This window comes from Hirundo rustica, chromosome 16 (genome assembly GCF_015227805.2).
Source record: "Hirundo rustica isolate bHirRus1 chromosome 16, bHirRus1.pri.v3, whole genome shotgun sequence".
In the NCBI taxonomy this organism is placed as follows: domain Eukaryota; kingdom Metazoa; phylum Chordata; class Aves; order Passeriformes; family Hirundinidae; genus Hirundo; species Hirundo rustica.
This window is the reverse complement of record NC_053465.1, coordinates 14,936,848-14,955,022: the sequence shown is the minus strand read 5'-3', so window position 1 is coordinate 14,955,022 and position 18,175 is coordinate 14,936,848. Positions and strand designations below refer to the sequence as shown.

Sequence of the window (18,175 nt, the reverse complement as noted above, 5' to 3'; positions counted from 1 at the left end):
GAGGATGTCGGGAGTACCAGAGGGCAGAGCAGAACCAATGAAGCCCCATGTGCTCAGGGCAGCAGGAAGCAGCGTCGGTAGAACGCGGTTCACTGGTGCAGCTGTGATCCAGCAGCGCGCAGGCCGCACCTGGGGCCCGCAACAACAGCGCTGCCAGAGTCCCCAAGGCGAGGGCAGGACGTGACCTGCCTGACCACGGTTTTCCTCACAAAACGGGTCACGACCGCTGACTTTTGCCATTGACCTGTAGCTCAAATAAAGCTTCAGCGGCTCCAAAACTGATATCCTAGCTCCGCTTCCACTGCCTTTGTTTCCACCCCTCGAGCCGGAGCTCCGCGACGCCAGGGTTCGGCGGACTCGATCGGGTTCCGGAGCGGCCGCACCCGCCGCCAGGGGCTGCCCTCGACCCGCGGCTCCGCCACTACCGCCGGCATCGCCCGTCTCGGCCCGTTCCGCCCCGTTCCACCGCGCTCCGCCCTGTTCCGTCCCGTCCCGGCACAGCAGCCCCCGGCAGAGGGACCTGGGGAGCGGCCGAGGGTCCCGGGTCGGACCGCACCGCCCCCGGGCGGGGCCGGGATCGGGTTTCACATCCTGCCCCTATCGCGGGTAGAGCGGCCATGGCGGAGAGGTGAGTGTGGCGGCCGCACACCTGTTGAGGGCGAGAGAGGGGAAAGAGGCTTTGCCGCGCCTTGGGGCAGTGGGCCTGGGCAGGGACAGGGGCCGGGAGCTATCCCTGGCTCGGGTGGGCGCGGGGCCGGGCAAGCCGACGCAGCAGGTGAAATGCAGCCGTGCCGTGCCGTGCCGAGCCGAGCGGCCCGACTGGTGCGGGGCGGTGGTCCCGGGCCGCCTCCCGTTTTACCGGGCTGTCTATGGGGAGAGCTCCCTCTCGCACCGTCCTGGCTCTTGCCGGGGCCGCCGCCTGGGGCCGGGACTGGGCTGTTTGCGGCCTCCGAGCAAGGCCGGCGACCGTGAGCTCGGCTGAGCGGAGCCGGCCCGGCCCTGAGTCGCAGTCCTCCCTCCTGCCTGGCCCTGGCGCCTCCCCGGTGGCTGCGGCCGGGCTCTGTCGGGTGCCCTCGCAGCTCCGAAGACGGCCGGCTCGTCGGGAGCGCGCCATGGTTTTGTGTCCGTTCCAGTCCGGGCTCGCTGGCACTGGGCTGGGTGTCCCCGTAGCTTGCTCTCTTTCGCTTAAAAAATATGCGCATTTACAGAATGACAGTGAAAATACTATCGGGCGTGGCTGTTGCACTGTGATCAGTAGAGGGTTCTGTCCTCTCCTGGAAGTGGCTAGGGAGCCAGGATCACCTGTTGGTGGTGAAAATGGAGGGCCAGGTAGCCAGGCCAATTTCCCAGGCTGCACCCGGCTTCCGACAAACGCAGGCAGATTGTACGGCTCCGATGAATAACCCCATTGAAGGAGCATTGCTCCTGGTCTCTCTGCTCCTGGGATCGTTGGCCAGAAGTGGTTAAATTAAGTTTGGTTCTGCCAGGGGGAAAGTGCAGAGCCTGGCAGAGGCACCATCCTCCTTGTTGCTGGTGCCTGTTGCTGTTGCACTGGTTTGCCAGTGGGTTTTTTCAGCCTAGGTTAAAAACTTGACCGATTTAAAATTCCTGCGGTGTGACTCTCTCCAGGAGTACCAGATTTCAGGTGTCTTCTCACATATTTGTTGGCTGGAGGAGAGCTGCACTGGCATTTTGCTCAGTGTCTCATTGACGATTTAAGATGTTTGGAATAATTTTTTATTTCTCTTGCATTTGAAGTTGTTTTATATCTTTTTCTTTCTGCATCTCCTGCAGCAGACCGGGGTTTATATTAGTCTGTAAGGAGCATCTTGTGAAGGGATAGCAAATCCCATTGAGGGTGGCCCTGGAATACCAGAATTCAGCCAGAGCAAAATGATGAGCACAGCAGCATTCTCTCATCTTGCCAGCAGCAGAGACTCATAGCAGCTGCTTCTGCCTCCCTGGTTGTGACAGCCAAAGGTGCTTGGAGATTGAGGGTGTAGGGTCCTCATTTTGGGGTAAACTCTAAAACCTGACAAAATCTTGTAGATTTGAGGCTATCATTCCACCAGCTGGTGCAGAGGAGTACAGAGCTTCTTGTGCTGGATTTCACTGTGTTTCCCTTGCTGACTGTCTCTTTAGTGCTTTTGGGTTTGGTTTCTGCTGGGTTGATGAGACAACTCTTCCTATCGTTCGGATGGAGACTATTTGGAGGGATGCTGAGATCACAGTGGATTGTCGGAATGCAGATTTAGAAGCCAGGATTTTGGTCAGATAGTTCACTTGCCTTCTGTATTCACAACATGTTTGCCTAGCTGAAACAGATGTCTTTGGCCTTAGCTGGGAGAACATAAGCTACAGTGAGATCTCAGTCCACAGGTCTGGTGCATTTTGTAACAGAGAATTTTATCGTTGTCTTTGTGATGCAAAAGTCTGCTTTCAGCCTCATGCTGATTGGATTTGCAGCAGAAATGCTCATGAGAGACATGCATGCGTAACATGCCATGCAGAATATGGCTCACGGAGTGTTGCCCTACTTTAGGAACACAAAAAAGAAGCCTCTTGTTCAACTGATTTACTTGATTTCTAGAAAAATGTAATGTGCTGTGGTGCAAAAATGAAAGGAAAGCCTGGAATTCCTGTAGTGAGCTGCCTCTATGGAGTAAGAAAATTTTGTGGGCTTCATTGTCTTGGTGTCTGAGCTTTGAGGCATTTATAAAATCCATTTTGCCATTCTTTTGGGGCTGCCTTCACAGGATTGGGGTAACTACCTGATAGCAATCAGATAAAGTTTTGTAAACCAGGGAACTAGGGTTTTTTTCCCCTTAGAGCCATGGACGAAGAATTATTATTGAGAGAAGAGCTTTAAGATACATAGAATCAACTTTAATGCAGTTACTTCAGTAATTAAAGGTAACAAAGCATAAACAGCTGTAGGATTCTGACTTCTTTGGCTCATGAGGGTAGGTTGTTTTTTTCTGCTGGCAGTGCCATTTAATAAATATTCATATTCATTAATCCTTTTTTTGAAGTCCTGTGTGTCATATCTGTATTTCCTGATGGGTAAATGCTTTAGTAACAATACTACTTGGTTGCCATTTTACTTAAGAAGAAAGCTTTTCAATTTGGACCTGCTGTTTTAGCTCATGGTTTTGGCTGTTTGAATTAAACGGCCTCAGGATGGGTGCAGAGGGAGATCTTCCAGCCTACCCAGAACTACTGAGGTTGGTGAAGTCATGTTAACTGGGTGGAAGGCCTGGTGATGGTACTGAATGTGCTTGTTCAGCAGGAAACTTGCTGTTCTGGCTGGCTATTTTAATTTGATTAAATAAATTAATAGAAGATGTAAGGGATTGATGTGTTTTGTTGTGATTACAATGAGAACTCCATTTTGTTATTGAGTCTTGAATTATTTTAGTATAGTTTGTTATTTTTAGTTAATTCAGATGAATTCAGGCTTTAATTTGTGTTTGCATGAATACCATTTTCCATGTTTTCTAGGAACTTTAAATTAGGAATGAGTGAAAACTTTGACGCTTCATCAGCCTGCCCTGGAGCTTTTGATGGGCTCTGTGTGCCTGAACTCAGCTGTGGCTTTGCAGCGGAGGTGTCTTCTGGTTTTGGCAGGACATCCAAACCTCTCACTGTTGTGCAGTGCAGAGCCCTCCACATCCTCTGAACTGGGTCCATGTGTCCTGTTCTGGTTTACCCTCTTTTTAACTGGCTTAAATAAGGCCATGAATAAACATAGGGTCTGTAGCTAACTTTGACTGCAGGACAAGCCTGTGCCCCCCATCGGGTCATCTCACTCTTGTCTGCTGGATGAGCCTTTTCCTGGGTGGGCTGGATTGTGGTAGTTCACTTGGCAGTAAATGACCTGGGATAGCAATGGTCTCTGTTAGCTCTGTAAAATCAGTGGAAATAAATGCAGGTGGGAGAGGTTATCAGCAAGCCTGACCTCTGCCATATGCTCATTCCTGTTGTCACCACTCCTCTAGACATGCTGCTGAGCTGGTAAACTTACCCGGGAAGTTTCTTAGAATGAAATGGTTTAGGGGTGACTGGCTTTAAGTGAAGCCAGGTGTTTGTTTTCCTCCAGTAGCTCTTCTGGCAGAAGCAGAAGAGGGGCTGGAGAGGACAAGGTGGTTGTCCTGTCTGTTGTCACTGCCAAAACCTTTTTAAGCTGCTTCCATCAGCAGGCCCAGCATGGCCTGGAGCTAGCTCCTAAGGGACAGTCAAGCCTTCCAGTGTTTGACTATGCAGATAAAGCCTGGTCTTTGGGAAATGCCTTCAGACATATCAGAGTCTTCTGATGGAAACTAATCAAAAGTTCAAAGGAAAGGAGTATTTTCTCCTTTCTGCAGTCTCCTCTTCTAGTGTTTCTATTCCTGCTGTACTCCCCAAATGGCTTTCTTAGTGGGTGAGGCAATTAGGAGGAGATGCTTGCAAACTTTCAGCAAATAGATAGGTCAGAAATTGAAATGTTCCATTTAGGCTCCGTCAGTCCTTCCCAAGTGGAGTGCAATTATTTGTGCCTTGCTGTGGTGTGTATACACTTGTGTTTCTGTAAAAAGTCCCCTAGGCAGATTCAAATAGTTCAGGAAGTGTTTCTTATTTGTAATAAAATTCTGGAACAGGCACTGGGATTTGGTTTTAGCTGGAGTCATAGAAAGTTTCTGAGTTCTGCTGTCATTACTGACATATTTGATGTTAATTCCTGCCTTCACCAAGGAGGGCTGTTCCCGTGTAGGAAAGACAGCTTTAATGAACAAATAATTTCTTGTGCTTTTTAGTAGCTCAGCCATGAGCATCCATTGAAACAAGCTGCCTGTTTGATGGGTTTTATGCTTTTCATGAGGAAGAGTAATCTGCTTTGAGCAGTTTCTTAAAGCAGTCCGTTCTTGGAGTGGCAGAAAAGTATTAACTAAAGCAGAAGCCGTGAGGTCCATCTGGCTCATGTCTGGAAGAGACATGGTAAGTCAAAAGAAAATTCTTTTGCACTTGGTCTTTGTCTTATGGGATAATGGAAATACCATTATTTGGCATATATTCTCTCATCCTAATTACCATTCCAAGAGTTTGAGGTTACTGCTATAAGGATTAAGTGTTTTATATTTCCAGTTGAGTTTAGCCCAGTAAATTCCAGTGTAGCTGGTGTCAGCTATCTTCTAGCTACTCTCCTAAGCTTTTTCTTTATGTGTTGTCAGCTGCCATTTTTTGGTTATGCAACTCACACAGCCAGGAGATATCTGGAAAACTTAAAATGAGGATGCTGGAGATCCAAATTGTTTGCTTGCAGCAAAGCCTGGGAGAGGGAAAGGACTCTGTGATTCCCAGGCCGAGCACTGGCGTGGCAAGGAGACTTAGCCTCCCCCTGTTACATGCTTCAGGCAAAAAGAAGGGGCTTCAGTTGGACAGTATCAGCTTTAGAAAATACCTCCTGGAAAAAAACACACTGAAAGACCAAAGTGCTGGAGATACTGAGTTTATTTTGTTTTTCAGGCTCTTTTTTCTCTTTGTACTTTGGGTTTTATGTGAAATTCAAACAAGGGGTCTATGTTGCAGAGTGCTAGAACTTCTGAAACAAAGATATCTTAATAAAATTATTAGCTGACACCTTCATAAACCATCAGAGGCAAATAGAAGTCTGATTTTACAAGGAGGGTGTATTTTCTTACCCCTCTTGTATTCTGGTTGTGCCCAGCTCCCTGAGCCAAGCTCTTGCTGCAGTTTGCCTTCCTCAGTGGCGAGGACTTCAAGATGGATGAAGTGAAGATGAACAGGGAGCACCCTGTGCTCCCCAAACTTGCTGTGTGCTCCTGTCTCAACTTGAAGCAGAGAAGTCCTGAGCCTCTCTAAACCAACCTATTTCTTAGCTGCAGGGTTTATGTTCTGCCAAAACCAGACAAGCCAAGCAGGAGGGGTCCCCCGCACAAACCTTTGCTGGGTTCACTTGTATGTGTAACTTCGTAGCTATGGGACACTGGTGTAAGGCACTTTGCTGTGACAGATGGGGCTGTTTCCTACCTAGGCAAACAAAGTTGCTTGTTTTTTGCATGGAAATCTGTTATAGTGGCAGAAGAGACTCAGTGTAGTGGGATTTTGTGTCATCATGGGCATCATGAACTTCTGGCCCGGGGTCAGGTGCATTGTAGCAGGGATAGCCTCTTTGTTCTGTAGATCTGTTTTTTTTCTATTTGCTTTTGCTTGTGTCATTCATCTGGGGAAAAATAAACAAAGAGGCTTACTGTCTCCGTCACTAGTGATACCAAGAAAATCTCTGCACAATGCTGCCTGATGAGCTGAGATTGAGCTCAGCAAATCCCCTTTAACCACGTGGAGTTCAGCTGTCTTGGGTTTTTCTGACTCTTAGGCAGTGCAGTGTGTTGTTTACAAGCAGCCTGGGTTCAGGTTAGAAGGATGAATTGGTGTAAAATATTTTCAGTCACAAAGGAAAGTCAGAGCAAAACTTACAGGAGACTTTATAACTGAATAATTAAATGCAGGCCCAGGGAATGCAGTGGATGAGCGATGCAGTCTTGCTTGGAAAGGTTCCTCTGCACTGGCTGGAGTGGCTGACTCACGTATTGTTGGAACCCCAACCTGCCCACTGGTCCTGGCCACCTCACCTGCTCCAGCACCTGCTTCTTATGCCCCTGCTAATCTGCTGGCACAGTTGTACCCCACTATATAGTTTTATCTACTCTAGGTTTGTCCCCTGTATGCTGTTGGTGCCATGTGGGAAATATCAAGTGCAGGGTTGTTTCCAGACATGGAGTAAACTGTGGGTGGTCATATTGTAATCTAGGCACTGTGTCTTCCATGTAGGTGTTTAAATAGTAACCTAAGGTTCAGCTGTTAGTTTCAACATGGTCAGCTTGCTGTAAAGTGATGAATACCATATATGGTCCTCTTCTAGTCCTGCAACCATTTCTTCCTTGTGTACATTGTAGTTCTTTGATAGTCCTTTTTATATCTACAGCTATCCAGCTATGTATCAACTACATTGTTTAACTCTTCTTGGCTCCCTAAATCGAAGATTTGTTTTCAGTAGACATTCCAAGTATTGCTCTAAGCTAGGGCAAAAAGAGAAGCTCTAAGTGTTTTATGAATTCTTGATCATCACCAATCAACACGAAGGGAGGCAAAGAGAGATGGTGAAATAGCTGTGAGCTGAGGTGCAGAGCCTGGAGTGCAGCTGACATGAGGAATGTTTAATGTAGCCCTGAGGTCAGATGCTTATATTATCTTAGCAATTTATACCCTCGTAATACAATGAATAGTCTGGCTGGGATATAGCTGAGTTGTATTTAATCAGCCCAGTAAAAAGAGTGTGAAGGAAGTAGCTTTGGGGCTTAGAGGGCAACTGTGTGCTTGGGTTGGTGCTGTCCTTGGGCTTTCATCTGCAGTCCTGAGTTCGAGTACAGATGGCCAGAGGATTGCAGTTTTGACATGGAAACTCCTTAGGGAGCTTGCCCCTGAAGTAATCTATTCCAGTTTTCAATACATTAGTTTTTAAATCTCTGAAAATAACAGTGAAAAGCAAATATGTTCCTTTTTGCACAGAGGGTTTAGAAGCTACTGAGGAAATGCTTGGTGGTGGTATGACAATCCAGCCTAAGTTAACTAATGCTGTAATTTGAAATTAGTCTAAAACACAGGTTTAAGATTCTGGAGACTTCCAAAGTAGAAGTCTGTTTTGGGATGGCAATAGGCAGAAAAAATGAGAAAGACAGTGATGATCTGGAGGTGAAGCTGTGTACTGCCACCTTCCCCCCCCCCCCCCCACCTTGGTTCTGAGTCCTGTCACCAGAGTGGTTGAGTTCACTAAAGCAAGAGAAAGCCATCTGTTGTTAATTACCAGGCTCAGTTATCTCTGGGATCTGAGGAGCTCTGCTGTCCTCATGTGATGAGTGCTGGGGATGGGGAAAGAATGGGAGGGGGTCAGGGGGAACACATCACTGAATCATCCACTCTTGATTGTAGTGTGCCATTGTATCATGATGTTATCATCCTGTTCCCTCTCCCATGGTCTGTTGAGACAGCTTTGAAGGTAATGCTGTTGAAGTGACTTTGGCCTTGAATTCAATACCCTGCTACAGGAGGGAGGCGGGCAGAGCTTTAGTGGGAACACTTCTTTGGGCTGATCTTGTTCTTGAAACAGGGAAGACTTAGGAGTTTGGCAGTGAAGGGCATACCAGTGATTTCAGCCTCTCTGGCTCTGCATAACTCTTCCCTGGGAAGGTGGCCTCTCGATGTCCAATGACACCTCCCCATCAACCATCCAGTACTCTAACAGCTGAGCACTTGTGTGCTTAAACTTTATTGGGTCTTGGAGGGATGAAATCACTCGCTATTTTCTCTTTAGATAGGCAAAGCTGCTGCTGAGCTGTGAGAGCTGTCTGTGCGTGGGGAAAAGCTTTTTGGTAATCTCTTGTTCAGTGAAGTTGTACTTGCTGCAGGGCTACAGGGAAGTTTTACCTTGGGCTGCTTTGTCCAACCCACTCTCCCTGGAGCAGGAAGCAAAGACTTCAGGTGGGAAAGAGTGAACAGCGTGGTGATCACCAAATGGTTTAGTGAAACTACTCAGAGTTTAGCTTGAAATGCAAAAATTAACATCTTCCAATAGTATTTGTGCCCATTCCTGCTTGGCCTGGATGGCTCGCGTGGTGATACGAGCTTGAAAGCTGTTGATTTTGGGCTGCTGTGGAGTCTCGGTGGGGAGGAGCAAAGTTTTCTATTTTAAAGTGTCTCCTGATACAACGTACATCTTGTACTCTGGGTGGGAAATAAAATCGCTATGCAGCTGGCCCAGACAGCTCTGTTACCCTGGTCTTGCCAGGGCATGTGGCACCAACTCCAAAGTGGAGTTGGGCCCCCAGGAACAGCACGTGGTGGACCCTTTGCACAAGCAGAGGAGGGCATGCAGTTAATTCCTATTGCCTTGCTCAAGCCTCTGCTGTTTGCAACGGTAGCCATTTCTTCAAGCGAGAGCCTGTGGGTGGTCAGAGAACAGACAGATTTGTCATGGAACTGCCAGCAGTGAAACTTTCTTGCCCTTCAAATTCCAGCTGGACCTGGCTTAAACCCTGAGGTTTTATGGACTGCAGAGATTTGAGGAACATTACATGAATTAACAGTATTCCCCAGAAATTACCATTTTGAATCTGTTTCTTATGGTAGGAGCTTGTACTGCTTTTTGCCTATAGGTTTATAGCTGTAAGTCCTCCCAAATGGTGTGACTGTTTGTCCTGGGAAAGGCAAATGTGAACTGTGGCATAAAGAGCTTTAACAGTGAGCTGTGTCTGTGCTAGAGCTTGGACTACTCCATTGGTCCTCAGGGAAGTGCAGCCTGTCATTTTAGGACAGGCAGTATGTAAACCCAAGGACAGAAAGCAGTATCAGGGTGGCTGACTGTGAAAACTGGGTGCTCCTACAGGGCACATTCAGCCAACCCCTTCTTGATTGCAGCTCTGTTATAGCAGAGCTCTCTGTGCTGCTCAAGATGCAGGACAGCATTTGGCTTCATCTGTCAACTTTACCCCTGCTAAGCTGTGAGAGAAGGTGAGAAAGGGAATGAACAGCTGGGAGATGCAATCCTCATTTTTACTGTGCTTCAGGCAAGATTGATCCATGTTGCTTTTGTTTTTTAGATTAAAACCTGTTGCTGACTAAACTTGTTTTGCAATTTGTCAGCCATTGAGTCCAGCCTCTTGTCTCTTGCATGTCTTCTGCCAAGTTCCTGCTGAACTCAACCTTGGCTACAGCTCTATGCTCAGTGGTGCTGAAAATAAGCAAGGGAGAAGGTCCAAGCTGTGGCAGTCCCTTGGAAGGGACATGCTGTTGGAGGGCACTGCTCTCGTGGAGTCTTGGCTGCCCTTTGACGTCATCCTGTATTCCTCCCAGGAAGGTGAAGCCTTGACCCCTCTACCTCTCACCTGGTGGGTGCCAAAGAAGGCACTTTGTGTAACATGTCTCCAGCTGGAAAAACATCTAGTTTTGGGCATCTGGAAACAGTGAATATGCAGTTACCTGTGAAAATGCAGTACATATGTGCTGAATAGTCACAATAATGTGAAGCCTGGGGTTATGTTGGGATCTTTATGACTGACAGCATAAAAATAAAATAAATGAGACCTGTCTGCCTGACCCCAGAGCAGGTGTTTACTCCTGAGCTTGCAAAAAGGGGCTCTCTGCTGTCTTATAAGAGCCCTGAGATCTGTTCCTTGCCTAAAGAGGAGCTGATTGGAATAGAGGTGGCATGGAAATTATTTAGTGATGACATTGCCAGCTCAGAAGGCATGAATACCTCCAGCAAGAACAGATTTTTTTGTTTGGCCTTTTAAAGAAAGACACAAAAAAGGGAAATATGCAGGGGAGAGAAGGACAGTGGAATGAGGAGGTTTACCAAAAAGGGGAAGTTGTATCCAAGCAAGACCAAAAACCTATCTATTTCAGCTGATTACATGTAAAATCAAAATAAGGTGGGCCAGATTAAGACTTTTGAGGAGTGAATTTGCCAAATATGATTAACTTTCAAATTCATCAGAAACCTTTTGGAAACTGGCAACAGAAGAGATTAAAGTGTGAGAGGCACAAAAGATAAAGCTATCACAAAAAAATCTAAACCATTTTTGGCCGTCTTGACTCCTGTGGAGGAGCTTTGCAAGCCTACAACCTTGCTACAGAACTGTCTGAGAAGTTGTCTCACATTGAACATCAGTAAGAAATCGCTTTTGAGCAAACAGAGGAACTGATAAGAAACTAAGGAGCAGATAACATTTACTCAAGAGTGCCCAAGGATCTTAAATCTGAAATTGCTGAGATACTTTTATGTGTATCCTGCTGCTAAAGTGCCCTTGGTATCACATAAATTAGTGGTGGCAAATGCAATGGCATTTTTAAAAGTTGAGAGTCTTGAGGAAATTGAGGAAGCAGCTCAGTATTTGTCCAGGTGTGCTGCTAGGGAAGGGCTGTGAAGAGTAGTCAGGGTTCCATGTACTGTTGGGTCTGACCCCTGTGCCTAGGTCTCTGCAACGAAGAACAAGTTTGTCTTGTTCTTCAGGACATCTTCTGAAGGCATGGCTGAGCACAGCTGCTTGGAGCAGTGTTAGAAGAGCTGTTGTAAAGGCAAGCCCTGCCTCTGCTTCACAGACCAGTGGGATGTGGATGAATATGCTGGGAGCACAACCACTAAGCTTCATGTATCTGTGTTTTCTGACAGCCTTTGGCAAGTTTGTCTGCCAAAGGCTTTTGAGAGAGAGTTGCCATGGGCATGGAGGCAGGATCTTGTTACAGACTGATGAAAGTATAGACTGCAGAGGTAGGGCTTACTGGTTATTTTTCAGCCTGTGGAAGTCAGCAGCAAGGCCCAAGAACCTGGTGCTGGAAGTATTTTGCCCCTTATGGGTAACTCAAGTATAGAGGGGTGCAGTGAGATTCCCAGGTTTGCAGAGGATCCTCAGTTCCTTCAGTGGCTTGAATAGCTCACTGAGGTGAGGAAATCCATAAGAACCTCACAGAACTGAGAAAGTGGACTAATATGTGACAGATCAGCTTCAGTGTAGGAAAACATGGTGAACAGGGAAAAATTACCTGTACTGGGCCTGTTTTACACTCAGCCTGGAGCTAGTGATTATAGCTTGAGAAGAAGCTTGGAGTCATTGACAGGTCTCTGAAATAATGAATTCTGTCTGTGATGTTAGCCAAAGAAAACAGTCAGTTTCAGTGACCATCAGGAAGGGAGTTAATACCAAAGCAGAGGACATCAATTTGACCCTCTCTAACACTTTGTTCATGTCTTGGAGGCTGCATGCTGTTCTGATTTCTGCATTGTGAGAAGGACATTGGTGTTAGAGGGACTGCATTGAAGATAATTAAAATTACTAAGGGACAGAGCAGCTGCCTTATGAGGAGAGAGCATAAAATTTGTGACTCCTTGGTTTGGAAAAGTCTTGTATAGCAAGATCAAGGTACACAAAGTCATAAAGGTAATAGAATCAGTGAATGGCTTGGGTTGGAAGGGATCTTAAAGGTCACCTTCCAACCCCCTGCCATGGACAGAGAAATCTTTCACTAGGCCAGGTTGCTCAGAGCTCCATTCAGCCTGACCTTGAACAGCGCAAGGAAGAGGCATCCTCAATTATTCTGGGCAAACCATTCCAGTGCCTCACTACCCTCACAGCAAAGAATTTCCTTCTAATATCTAATCTAAATCTGCTCTCAATTTGAATCCATTCCTCTTTGTCCTGTCACTAAATGCTGTTGTAAGAAGTCCCTGTCCATCTCTCTTGTAAGCCCTCTTTAGGAACTGGAAGGCTGCAGTTATGTCACCCCTAAGATTCCTCTTTCCCAGGCTGAACAAACCCAATTCTCTCAGCCTTTCCTCCTAAAAGAGGTGCTCCATCACTCTGCTCAACTTGGTGGCCTCCTCTGGACTGGCTCCGCCAGGTCTGTGTCTGTCTGGCGCTGAGGACTCCAGAGCTGGATGCAGCACTGCAGGTGGGGCCTCACCTGAGGGGAGTAGAGGGGCAGAATCCCCTCCCTTGACCTGCTATGCACGATTCTTTTGATGCAGCCCAGGACATGGTTGGTTTCTGGATGCCAGCACACAGAGGGCTGCTCTCGATCTGTTCCTGCCCCAGTCTGGATCAATGCAGGGATTGATACCCAACCCAGGTGCAGTACCAGCATCTGGCCTTGTTAAACCTCATGAGATTCCCATGGGCCACTTCTCAAGCTTGTCCAGATGCCTCTGGATGGCCTGTCCTTCAGGTGTGTCATCTGCAAACCTGCTGAGGGTACACTTGTTCCCTTCGTGTACTAACGAAGATGTTAAATAACCCTGGTCCCAATACAGACCCCTGAGGGACCCCATTTGTTGCTGATGCCCATTGGGACTCTGAGCTGTTGAGTGCTACTCTCTGGATGTGACTGTCCAACCACTTTATCCTCCATCTCTCTCCAATTTAGAGAGAAGGATTGTTGTGGGGATCTGTATCAAGGGCTTTACTAAGTCCAGATAAATGACATCTGTCAACCACTTTATCCTCCATCTCTCTCCAATTTAGAGAGAAGGATTGTTGTGGGGATCTGTATCAAGGGCTTTACTAAGTCCAGATAAATGACATCTGTGTCCCCTCCCTTGTGTACTGAGCTATGCCATCGTACAAGGCCACTAGGTTGGTTAGGGAGGACTTGCCCTTGGTGAAGCTATGCTGGCTGTCCTGAATCACCTGCATGTCCGTAGCAGAGCTTCCAGGAGGATCTGTTCCATGATCTTCCCAGGCAAAGGGGTGAGGCTGACAGGCTGGTAGTTCCCAGGGTCCTGCTTTCTACCCTTTTAAAAGATGGGGACAGTGTTTCTCCTTTTTATGGATAAGTTGAATTCTTTTCTACCAAGTCTTGTGGACCTAGAACTATGGGCACTTGGTGAAACCTAAAGAAGACTGGTTTATAGCAGATAGGAGGAGGGCCATTTATTTTACACAATCTGGTTCTTGGGGGCCATGGATGCAAAAGGCATCATCAGGTTGAAAAAGTATTTGGATAAACTTACAGACAGCCAGTCTGAAATAGTTGCTAGGAAGAACAGCCAACCTTGTGCTTTTAGCATCTGAAATACGTGTGTGGGTTCTTGAGCAATGAGGGAAAAGATGGAGAAAAGGCACGACCAGGCTTATGTGTTTTGCTTAATAAACCTATTTGAGTGTCTCACCTGTAGGCAGAATGGAAGGGGCACTTTGTTTTACCAAAGGTGCATGTCTTGCACTCGTCAAAGTTTCCAGAAACCAGTATTAAGTGGGAACATAAATGGGTGTGACATGTTGGGGAAGAGCCAATGTGGCTTTTGTAGACCAAAACTGAGCTACGTGACTCCACTGGTACTTGGAAGGTGTTTCCAAGTACATGACAGGGATGATAAGTGGTGTGTTCTAGTGGACCTCACTGAAACGTTTCAGCACACAGTATCAAAAAAAAGTCCATCATGGGTGAATTAAGTGATTAAAAGATTGACTGTAGGATGAGGAGTAGATGGTGAGACTCTGCAGAGGAGGGAAGTCCTGGGGGACCCAGGCTGGGATCTCTGCTGATCCCAGTGTTTGTACCTGATCTAGAAATGGGGATGAAAGTGGTGCCTGGGGAAGGGCAGATGAGGGAAGAAATCCTGAGCACTGAAATTCAGGCATTTGTCAAGGGTAACAGGTGGTTCTGGAATAAGTATCAGCACCCTGTGTGTGCTCGGTGCTTGGCAGTGCTGCAGGAAGGGAACAGGAGGCTGGGAACTGCAAAGAGGGAAGCAAAGAACAGAATAGCACAACACCCTGGTGGTCTGCGGCCATGTTGGATATTGAATGTCAGGACATCCCATCCTGGAACAGGCCTTGTTTTAAGTGCCTCTACAGTTTTTTGCTCTTATTTTTTTATCAGTAGCAAATACTATGTATTGGGTACATAGTGTTTGGCAGATGAAGACTGTCTAGATGGATATCAAATAAAACACAAAATTGAATGTGCTCCAGGTTTCTGCCCCAGTCCATCAACCATGCCATTGCAAGAAGGACAGAGAGTGGTGCCTGCTTTGATGTCTTTCCGAATTTGTCTCTTTTTTGCTATCTTCCTTGCCACTGCTGAAAGTGAAAAGCTCGGTTTTGGACTGAACACAAGCTAATAAATGTGTGGGTTTTGGTAGGGGGAAAGAAAAAAAAAAAAAAAAAAAAAAAAAAGAGGCACCAAATCTAGACGTGCATTGTTCTCACCCCAGTGTTCACTGTTACCAGTATAGCAATTACTGCCATGGCAACACATATTTTCATGAACCAGCCAAGATCTTCCAGGGCTGCAACATAACTTCTGATACTAGCTTATTGTGATGCTATTAATAACTGTGTTTCCCCCCATCATAGCCAGGAAGCTGCTTCTTCCTTATGTACCAAGTGCAAGGAATAAGCTCATTTTAAATCAATTGTGGGGAGAAGTGACACTGCGGATATCCTGTATTTTTTTGTTCTGGAGATCCTGTTGAGTGCTGCCAGCTCTGCAGCCACCCACTGAGCTGAGATGTTTCTTTTGTGCCCTTTATGAGAAAGTCAAGTCTCATTTTTTTTTAATTGCCTTTTCTTTTCTATGATTTCTTTACTTATCTCCTGGTTATTTAAACAAGATAAACCCTGAGTATTTAAAATTGCAGCTCAACTATTCTTGGTACTAGTCGAGTTTATCTGTGTTTAAAACCCCAGAGTGCATTAGCATGCCTGTATGAATCTGCTTTGAGTTGGAACTGTGTCAAAAATACCATCACCAGGGTTCTGGCACCTTTTAAAGAGCAGTGGAAAAGGTGAGACCTGGGCTTTTTCTTAAGATGGTGGTTCCACTTGAGCCTGAGCATCTCTAAAGGCCTGCAGTGGGTTTGAACTACGGTCATGAGTCTATCCCCAGCTCTGCTTCTGGGTGTACTCAAGTCACAGCTGCAGTTCTCCAGTTTCATCCCTCCTGAGGAAGGAGTTGTTTTGCCAGACCAGTCTCCTCTCATTCAGGGAGTTCGCTTTTCTTCTGCTGAAGTGTAGCTATTAACTACAAACCTCCCTCCCTTTCCTCACCAACTTGAAAGTTTTTTTGGCAGTCTTGAAACTTGCAGCTTTGGATGTCGCTGTCTTTGCTATTGCACTTTCCCTGATCTCCCTGACCTGCTGGATTGATAGCCTACTGTCATTAACTGAGAGAAAAAGACATAGTGAAAACAGAGAATTCTTTATCCTACTAACCTCCTTGGGGAGGCAGAAGAAATGAGCATATGCCCTGCAAAAGGTTTGTTCAAAACAAGGAGTAATTGTGATGTCCACAGTGAGTGACTGTATCCTTTTATTACTGCCCTCCCCATTTCTTGGGAGGGTCTGTTCAAGGTAGTACCTCCAGAGGCGCTGCCAAGGGCTGAGTCTTCATGGGGAGACAGCATATGCTATGCAGGACTACCTCCTTCTGCAGCCCAGCTGTTTTTTCCTGGGCATCTTGGAAGACTGAGACCCTTTTTGAGAGGCTTTGGTGATTGACACAGTTATTTGCCACAGACTGCCTTCTGGTGGACTCTTGGGAATCACAGAATATGCTGAGTTGGATGGGACCCATCAGGATTGCTGAGTCCACCTCCTGGCCCTGCGTAGGACGCCCTGGTTATCCCACCCTGTGGCTGAGAGCATTGTCCAAATGCTTCTTGAGCTCAGACAGGCTTGGTGCTGTGACTGGTACCCTGGGGAGCCTGTTCCAGCGCTTGGCCACCCATTGGCTGAAAAAGTTTTTCCTGATATCCAATCTAAACCTCCTCTGACTCAGCTTCATGCTGTTTCCTCAAGTCTGGTCGCAGGAGAGAAGAGATTGGTACCTGCCCCTCCACTTCCTCTCTCAAGTGTGTTGAAGATCACAATGAGGTCTTCCCTGATTAATCCCACCTTTGTTTCTGTTATGTGGTGAGAGCAAAGGCAAATTTGGGGCTTTAACTGTGCTTTGTTTTGTGATGTCTTACATCTGCAAGGCTGAAGAGATGTTCTGTTTTAAAAAAACTGTGACTTCATTTTAAGGCAAGGTCAAGCACTTAAGTCTTGGTTTCTCATTAAATCAAGCCAGAACTTGTTAATGACAAAGAACTGGAACTATACATTACTCGTACTTTGGTTTACTTGGAGTTCAAAGTGTTTCTGTAGTCACTGCTGGTCTTGCTGGTGCAAGTGGGTAGCAGACAAAGCAGAGGCTGAAATACAGCTCACCAGATGTGACTCCTACTCACACTGTAATGTTGTAGAGTCAGGAAAAGAATGTCAGTTTGGGGCAACAATTAAACATGCCTTTCCTTTTGGAGGAAGCTTTTTTCATGGTTTATTACACCAGAATAAAAACAATAGTCAAACATGAGCTGTTTTTCATCCCGAACTGACAATTTACTCAGGTGTAGGTGAACTTTCCAGAGCTGGAGCTGTGTATAGAGCAGGGAGGACCCATTTGCTTCCCTGTGGGGCAAGCGTGCGGGAGAGGAGGTTCTGGGACTGCAGGAGGGACCAATGCTGTGCATCCAGTGCATTGGCTTTGCAGTGTCCTGACTGTTGTGTCTGATGTGCTTGTCATTTAGCAATTCCTGTAGGCAAAACAAATGGAAGGACCTCTTTTCCAGGAGATATTTTCTTACTTATTGTTTTATAATGAGTTTATGAACTTTGTGCCTGAGTTTTTCAGCTATTTGCCTACTACTTCTCCATCTTTGCCAAAGGAAACTGGTGTGCTTTGGGCTGGAGAAGATGATGACACTGCACACTCCTCTGCACAGAGTCCTGTTGGGATGAGCTTCCTGATGGCAGCTCGCAGTATGGGAGAGAGTTGTTTGTTTGCAGATGATTATTCCTTTGACTTGCTGCCAACCTGCTCCAATTCTTTGCCTTTGACTTGCAACTAAATTCCTCTGCCAGCCTGGCGTTGTAGTAAGTAACTTGACTCACACATAACAAGCTTGGACAGCTAATACTTTCAAGAGCTTCACTGCATTTGTTCCTTCATGGTTTTTTCAACCGAGTTGGCAGAGACAGCTGCAGATGAGAGATTTGCTGAAGAATGAATCATCCTAAAAAAGTTGTGATGAAACACAGTTATATTTTTTTCATGCTTTTAGCCTACAGTGTTTTGCGGACTCTGCTATCTGAGAAATGACTTGGTCTCCTGCTGTGGCTATGTTGTGCATGAGTTTTCAAGGGACCCTGTTTTTCAGCTCATAAGTGACTGGCAGCCCTTTAAATGAACACAGAGAGATGGCCATTACTTTGCTAATCATGTCTAGGAATGTACCTACCTCAGATAGGTAGCTTTGCTGAGTGGTGCTTGAAAGCATTGTGCTTTCTGTTTCTGATCTGGCTGTTCATAGGGCATCCTCTGCTGGCACCTGGGGTCACCACTGTCCAGTTATGCATGGCTTGGCGGTGCAGGTTCTCCATCCTGTAATTAGTCTTAGTCTGCTCCTGTTTCTGACCACTGCCAGCTCATGACCTGCCTTTAGAAAAGCTAAGGTTATAATGGGTTTTTTTGATGGTCTGGTGGAGTTATTTTAGGTCAGCGGTGGGTGTCTTGAGAAGTCCTTAAGTCCCCTGCTGCATGCTCTCACTATGGTGGCCATTCAGTCCTGAGGACCTGGCTGATG

General features: G+C 46.5%; 1 protein-coding gene across 2 annotated transcripts in view; it reads left to right on the top strand.

Annotated features, from left to right (window-relative positions):
• The first annotated feature begins 495 nt into the window (after positions 1–495).
• LOC120760055 (rho GTPase-activating protein 39-like) overlaps positions 496–18,175 on the top strand; it is a 57,750-nt gene continuing 40,070 nt past the window's right edge. For both annotated transcript variants that reach the window (XM_040079963.2, XM_040079964.2), the window contains exon 1: positions 496–628. In XM_040079963.2, the coding sequence (XP_039935897.1) occupies positions 618–628 (11 nt within the window). In that variant the 5' untranslated portion in view covers positions 496–617. The remainder of the gene's footprint in view (positions 629–18,175) is intronic.